This window comes from Tupaia chinensis, unplaced genomic scaffold, assembly GCF_000334495.1.
Source record: "Tupaia chinensis unplaced genomic scaffold, TupChi_1.0 Scaffold138584_1, whole genome shotgun sequence".
Classification (NCBI taxonomy): Eukaryota; Metazoa; Chordata; class Mammalia; order Scandentia; family Tupaiidae; genus Tupaia; species Tupaia belangeri.
Genome location: NW_006198478.1, coordinates 299446 through 307287, shown reverse-complemented (window position 1 = coordinate 307287; position 7842 = coordinate 299446). Strand labels below are relative to the sequence as shown.

The 7842-nt window shown below is 45.0% G+C and overlaps 1 protein-coding gene across 2 annotated transcripts in view; it reads right to left on the bottom strand.

The window, feature by feature from the left end:
* SALL2 (spalt like transcription factor 2) overlaps positions 1-6360 on the bottom strand; it is an 18177-nt gene extending 11817 nt beyond the window's left edge. For both annotated transcript variants that reach the window (XM_006161414.2, XM_006161416.2), the window contains exon 1: positions 6099-6360. In XM_006161414.2, coding sequence (XP_006161476.1) covers positions 6099-6171 — 73 coding nt within the window. In that variant the 5' untranslated portion in view covers positions 6172-6360. The remainder of the gene's footprint in view (positions 1-6098) is intronic.
* Between the last annotated feature and the right edge of the window lie 1482 nt (positions 6361-7842).

Here is a 7842-nt window from a genome sequence, read left to right as displayed (position 1 = left end):
TGGGTCTGGGATGCAAACTGCAGTAGACTACATGGGAGTCTAGTGAAGTAACCATTACACCATCTGCTGGCCCCAGAAATTAATAAACATTTTTTTAAAAGAATTATTTATTGGGACCAGCAATTGGTGTAATGGCTATGTCACTGGACTCCCATGTAGTCGACCATGGTTCAAGTCCCAGACCCGGTGGCTTAAACTCACGCCGGGTGCGTGTGCTTGTGTGCCCAAGGTCCCAAGAGGAGAATGGAATAGGGATTGCACTGTGGCCATCCCCCCCCTGGGGGGGTGGTGGTGATTTCTTTCACTTTCTGTTTCTCTGTCTCTCTCTGTCTTTCTGGTGAGCATATGAGTCCTATAGTATAAAAAAACTCAAAAAAAAAAAAAGAATTATTTATTTTATTTTATTTTATTTGTTCACTCATTTTATTTTTATTTGACCAGAGAGAGACAGATACACAGAGAGAAGGAAAGTGAGAAAGCAAACTACCAGGTCCGGGACTCGAACCATGGTCAACCATGTGGGAATGTCCACTCCACCTGCTAGTCCCAGAAATGAATAAACTTAAAAAAAAAAAAAAAAAAAAAAAGATGATGAAAACGTTCTGGAACTAGGGGCCAGTAGATGACGTAGTGATTCAGGCTTTGTACTCTGACATGGCCAACCATGAATCCCAGACTCAGTGGCTTTAAATTCATGCCAGGCACATGTATGTGTGTGTGTGCCCAAGATCCCTAGAGGAGAAGGGATTGCTGTATGACCATCTCCTCGGGGAGGGTGATTTCTTGCTTTCTATCTCTGCTTAGGGTGTGTAGGTCTCCCCAGAGGGGGGGGGGGGGGGGGAGAACAACTCTAAAAAAATGTTCTGGAAATAAACAATGGCGATGCTTACACATCATAGTGAATGTATCAAATGCTGTTGAAATGTACTCTAAGTGATTAATGATAACTGTGTTACATATATTTTGTCACCTTCAAAAAAAAGTAGAACTAATAATAGGGGAGTTGGGAGGACTAAAGGAAAGAGAAATACAGAATGAGTCTAGCATAGGGACCAGCAGTGGTGTAATGGCTATGTTGCTGGACTCCCATGTAGTCAACCACGGTGCGAGTCCTGGACCTGGTGGCTTAAAACTCACGCCGGGCGCGTGTGCGTGCATGCCCAAGATCCCAAGAGGAGAATGGAGGAGAAGGGATTGCGGCGTGGCCATCCCTCCTGGGGGGGTGATTTCTTGCTTTCTGTCTCTGTCTCTCTCTGTCTCTCTGGCGAGCACACGCGCCCTGTAGCAAAAACCTCTCCCCCCCAAAAAAAAAGAAAGAAAGAAAGAGTCTAGCATAGCACTGGAATGTTTCACAAATATTAGTGATGAGTGTTACTATTTTGAAGGTCAAAAACTGAAGCCCTGGGAGAAAAGACTTGCCCAAGGTCACGTAGATTCAAGGTTAAAACTGGATTAGAAACCAGGTCTCTGCTTCCTTATCCAGTGGTCGACTGCACCAGGCCTGTGTTATTTTCTTTTTCTTTTTTTTTAAAGAATTATTTTATTTATTTATTAATATTTTACCAGAGAGGGAGAGAAAGAAGGAAAGTGAGAAAGCAAGCCGCCAGGTCTGGGAATAGAACTGTGGTGGTACATGTGTGAATCCAGTGCCCTTAACCTCCACGCCACCTGCCGGCCCCAGCCTGTGTTTTTTTCTGACTACTCAGAAGTGTCCTCTCCGACCTGGGAGTACCTCGGGCTGGGCGGCCGGGGCTCAGTAGCCGGAAGTGAGAGAACAGTCTTCACAGTTCCACTGGTGCCTTCTTTCCCCGCGGCTGTTCTTGCTGGAGCCAGCTTCCACCTCAAGTACTCCGCTCTCCCTCTAGAACTGTTTAGCTGTTGTCCTGGTTTCTCCTTCTCACTAAATATCTGGGTTTCTGATCATTTCCTTTATTTCCCAGATGGACTCGTTTGCATTTTCCCCAGTTACATCCCTTATGTTCTCTAATCCAGATTTCTAGACTCTGTAGGGGAGGAAGAAATTTTCTTTTTCTCTCCAGAGATTTTAAGTAAATAGATTTTTTCCCCTGCTCATCACTTCTGTGCAGTAACGATTCTGTTAGGTTTTGATGTTTTGGTCAGGGGTGCTGAACAAGAACAGCACTGCAAAACGGGTTTTTCCGAGTGTTTGTTAGTGATGTCTTAGGCCACTGTAGACATGACAGTTTTAAAACATGTAACAAAGGCTCAGCATTTGCTTGTCTTATCCGGTAAACATTGCTTAAAAGAAGGGAAAAGACTCCCGAAAACATCAGCGGCACCCTCGTCTACTAAAGAAATGACTGCTGATGCTTCTATAATGCCCGTAATTTCACAGGTACACCGAAAGACACAGTGTACCCCAAATAAGAGCCCTCTCTGGGGCTGGCCGGTGACATGGTGGTTAGGGGCGTTGGGTTCCCACATGGCTGACCACAGTTCAAGTACCAGACCTGGTGGCTTGCTTTCTCACTTTCCCTTTCTCTCTTTCTGTCTCTGGCTGGGCAAATTAAAAAAAAAATAATAACAAATGGCATTAAATAAATAATTCTTAAACAAACAAACAAAAACAGCCCTCCCTACCTAATTTAGGTGCATCTTCTGATAGAAAGAAAAATCAGAAGCCTGAATATCGTCTAAGTAAATACAATATAGCAAGTGTCAATAAAATCAAGGGAGCAAGAAACCTATTTATTGGGGCTGGCAGGTGGCATGGTGGGTAAGGGTGCTGGATTCCTACATGGCCGACTGCGGTTCGAGACCTGGACCTGGTGGCTTGCTTTCTTACTTTCCCTTTCTCTCTCTCTCGTTCTCTGTCTCTGTCTGGACAAATTTAAAAAATAATAATCATAACAAATGGAATTAAATAAATAAATAATTCTTTATATTGACCATAACTTAAAAAAAAAAAAGAAAAGAAACCTATTTATCATAAACTTATAAGGGCAAGAAGGAGTTTTAGATATAAACAAATATATCTACTATGAGACCCAGTGACACCCCAAGTAATGCAAGTAGCTTAGGATCTTTCATTCTCAGAAATTCTGATGAGAAGGTCCTTAGAATTTCTTTTAAGAATTATTTATTTATTTATTTTTTATTATTTTTCTTCTTCAACTTGACCAGAGAGAGAAAGCTGCCAGCTCCAGAACTCAAATCACAGTCAACCATGTGGGAGCCCAGAACCTTAACCACCACTCCACGGGCTAGCCTCACCCTTAGATTTCCTGAAGGAAGATTCTAACAGGGTTAGTATCCCTTTCTTGCTCCTTATATAATATTTATTTCTGCCTTTCATCCCTTGAAGGCAAGATTCCAACTAAAATTTATTGCTGCCATTGGGTTAAAGTCTTTACGGTTTCTTTGGAGATGGCTTTGTAGCAGCAGCCCCATGCCCCAAGGTGTTCTTGGCGGAGGTGGGGGCATGGGGTGGTGGTGGCTAAATCTCAAAGGGTTTCTGAATCCATAGTTTCTGCTGAGATTTTCCCTCAGCTGTGGTAGGGGGAATGGGTGAGCAGATGGGAAAAGTTGGGAAGGAGAGGAGAGGATGCTCCTGGGGGGTTGGGGAGGTGTTCAGTGTAAGTTCCACAATTGAACCAGCAGGGGAGCAGGACTATGAGGCAGCTTTGCAGCTCTAAAGGAAGTCTCCTGTAGAGCACAGGGGGAAACATCGGCCTACAGCAGCACTAGGGAGAGTTAATGTGTCTCAGGAGGGAAGGATGCCACCAACACAGAACCTCTAAATATGGGCACAGTGGGGTCCCAGCAAAGTAGTGACTCGGGGTGTATTCTACCCAAACCTCAACATGTCTGTCTGTTGGGGATGTTTCATAACACGTGGAGCACTGATTTGACCTCAAGTCTTCCTTTTTTTTTCTTCTTTACAACAGGTGGAAAGGCAAGTTTAAATCTTGATTGTTTTTTCTTTTCTTTTCTTTCTTTCTTTCTTTCTTTCCTTTTTTTTGGAGAGGTTTTTGCTATAGGGCACTCACCAGACAGACAGAGAGAGACAGAGAGATAGAAAGTGAGAAATCGCCCCCCAGGGGGGATGGCTGCAATCCCTTCTCCTGCATTCTCCTCTCGGGATCTTGGGCACGCACGCACGCACACGCACCCAGTATGAGTTTAAGCCACCAGGTCTAGGACTCGAGCGTGGTCAGCTACATGGGAGTTCAGCGACATAGCCATTACGCTAACTACTGGCCCCATGATTGTTTTTTCTATAGGGCATGTGCCCTTGCCAGAGAGAGAGAAACAAAGTGAGAAATCACCCCTCAAGAGGAATGGTCACGCCACAGTCACTTCTCTATGGTCCTCTCAGGATTTGAGGCATGCACACGCACGTGCCTGGTGTGATTTCCAAGCTGCTGGTCCAGGACTTGAACCGCACAGTTGGCCACGTGGGATCTAGCACCTTAACCACTAATCCACCTGTTTAGTACCACAATTGGCTTTATCACTACAAATATACTATCCTAGAGCTTTTCATGGCACATGGCTCATAAACATAGTCTGAGGTTTACCTAGAGTTCCTGAGCTTTGGTCATATTTGGCCACTTGCAAGAAGTGCCACTGCACTCATATATAATGATGATAATACACACGTTAAGTTCTTCTTTATGCAAGGTATTTTCCCAAGGGTTTTACACAGACCAACACATTCTCAACAACCTAATGAGGTAGCTAGTATGCTCATCCCCATTTTACAGATGGGGAAACTGAGGCATAGAGCAATAAAATAAAGCAACCAAAGTCCCACCGCTAAGTGATGGAGCCAGGACGTAGTGTCAGAACCTCGTGCTTAATCTTACACTACGTTGTTGGGTGTATCAACTGTTTGCTAATTGAATAGTTGATCCCTAAACCAGGATTCCCAACTCTCCCAGCATTCACATATGTAGTCATGCTACTGACAGGTAGGTCCCAAACTCGCTTGAGCCTATGAATTACCAGAACGCTCGCAAAAGCTAATGTTCCCAGGCCCTAGCTCAAATCTACTTACAGACACATTTGGAAGACCTTGATTTCATGCAGTGAGCACCACCACCCATGAGCGTGAGACCCGTGTTTGTCCTAACTGTGCCTCAGTCTCTGAGATTCTGGGCAATGGCATTTCTTAATACATTGCTTGCTTTATTCTGTGCCTCTCACTTACTAGACTATAAGAATATGTACATGTTTTTTTCCTCAGAAAGAACAACTGGGGGCCAGCAGGTGGCGTGGTGGTTAAGGGCCCTGGATTCCCACATGGCTGACTGCAGTTCAAATCCCGGAACTGATGGCTTGCTTTCTTGCTTTATCTCTCTCTCTCCTTCCCTCTCTGGTCAAATTAAAATAAATAAAGTTAAATAAAATAATTATTAAAAAAAAAAGAAAATCTGTTGCTTAAAAAACATACTATCTCCTTAAGACGATATGCATATATTAACAGGTCAGTTAACTATCATATACATTTTTCTAGTTGGCCTCCCTTGAAGTGAAAACCTAAGCGCCTGGTCCAGACCTGTCCTCCAGCCTCTCCTCCAGGTGACACAGATACAAACCCCAACCCAGGCTGCTTTCTGACCGACATTAGCTCTCTCCCTCTGGGAGCTCGGATCTGCTGTCAGCTCAGCCCAACAATGAGAAACTTTTTTCGCCTCTCCCTCAGGGGAACCTTCACGTTTATCCAATTCATTCTCTTGCAACCCAACTCTCCAGAAAGAAAAGGGGGGAAAATCCCACCCCTAAGAGACGGTCTTCAGGTCTGAGAACGTTACTTAGCAACGGCACAAAGACCAGTGAGCAAAAGGGGACCTGGGGAGAAAACTCTTGGGTGGGAAGACACAGGCAGTTTGAAAACTCCATTTCATCCAGAGAAAAACAAGGAAAACACAAACAGAATCGATCCCCAGAAAAAACAAGTGTGGCTTCTCCCCAGCGCGGGTCACCTCTCTACTCCCTGCCTCCGAACTCCTTGAAACCCCCAATAGCCAAGTCCTCCCCTGGGGCGAGTCTGTAGCCTGGGTGCCCTCCCCTTGCCCTGGCCTGACCCAGACCGGCTTGGACTCAGGGCCCCCCACCCCTCCCCAGGTACCCACCGTTTTCAGACGCGCTGGGACCTTCACAGTCCGAGATTAACTGTTGGGGTTTCCGCTGCTTTCGCCGAGACATTCCCGGGTAGAGAGAGGTGGGAGAGGGAGGGGCGACGCTCGCTCAGTCTCAACCGGGGTGACCTGGTCCGGCTCCACCTTGGGTCTGAAGCCAACTGATGGGTCTTCCCCAGTGCGGATCACTGTGAAGCAGAGATGTTCTCCCTTCTCAGAGACAGACAGACTCTCTCTCTGATTCTCTGTTCCTGACTCTCTCTCTCTTTCTCTCTCAATCTCTGCAAGTCTTTAAAGGGGAGACGCCCCCTTTTTTTTCTTCAGCTTCTTCCCTACGCTTCTGCAGCTCCCATTGTAAAAGCAAAAATCCTAATCTTTCCGCACACTCTTTTCTTTTGTACTGCGGAGGAAAGGATTTAACCCTCTCCTCCCTGTGAGGGCTCCGGGCCTCTCCCTGAGCTGTCTGTTCTGAGACTGTCCCTCGCTTGTTTATTCTAACTCTTCTTGCAGGATCTCACAGTGTTTTTTTAAATTCTTTCATGATTCTACACCTCTCTGGTTGATCACGGGGCTGCTTCTGAGATATAAACGAAGAACTTTCTGGTTTATCCTGATTATAAGGCCAAGAAGTTAATTCCTCCCAGGAGAAAATTGAGACATGAAAGGTGGCAAAAAGTTTTTGAGTAAAGATGGGTGGTCGTTATAAGAATATATCCATAACTATAATTTATAGAGCAGTTTCATTTACGTGACACGTTTTGAATATCACAGCGCTGAGAGTAGCACAGCACTTACTACTTCTATTTATGGATGATCCCCTTTATGGCTGAGTCAAAGGCTCAGTGCAGGTAAATAACCTATCCGAGGTTGCACAGCCCTGGTAGGACAGACAGGGCTCCATCGGATGCTGACAATAGCCTAGCGTTCTTTTCTCTGTATCTGTAAAGACGAAATATACCACCAGACTGCCAGCATGAAAAAAAAAAGTCATCTTAAGAAATGTCATTTAGGGGCCAGCAGGTGGCGTGGTGGTTAAGGTGCTGGACTTCCACATGACAGCCGTGGTTCAAGTCCCTGACCTGGTGGCTTGCTTTCTCCCCCTTTCTGCCTCTCTCTCTTTGTCTCTCTGGTCAAGTGGTCAAATGTAATAATAATAATAAATGAAATAAATAAATATTTTTAAAAAAGAAATGTAATTTAAGGGGCTGCCAGATGACATGGTGATTGAGGTGCTGAACTATCACATGGTTGACCACAGCTTGAGTTCCAGACTTGACAACTTGCTTTCTCACTCTCCCTCTCTCTTTGTCTCTCTCTGGTCAAATTGAAGAATAATAATATTAAATACAATTAAGTAAATAATTATTTTAAAACTAAAGAAATAAAATTTTTATTAAGAAAAAATAAATGTTTGGGCCAGCAGCTGGCATAATGGTTATGTCTCTGGACTCTCATGTAGTCGACGGTGGTTCAAGTCCCAGACGCGGCAGCTTAAACTCAAGCCGGGCGCATGTGCGTGCTACAGGGCATGAGCGCTCACAAGAGAGAAAGAGAGGGAGAGAGAAGGAAGGTGAGAAAGCAAGCCACCAGGTTCGGAACTCAAAAAGCAGTCGGCCATGCGAGAGTCCAACACCTCAACCATCACGCCACCTGCTGGCCCTGATCCTGTCACTATTTTAAGTGACTTTTTTTTTTGGAGAGGTTTTTGCTATAGGGCATGTGTGCCCGCCAGAGAGAC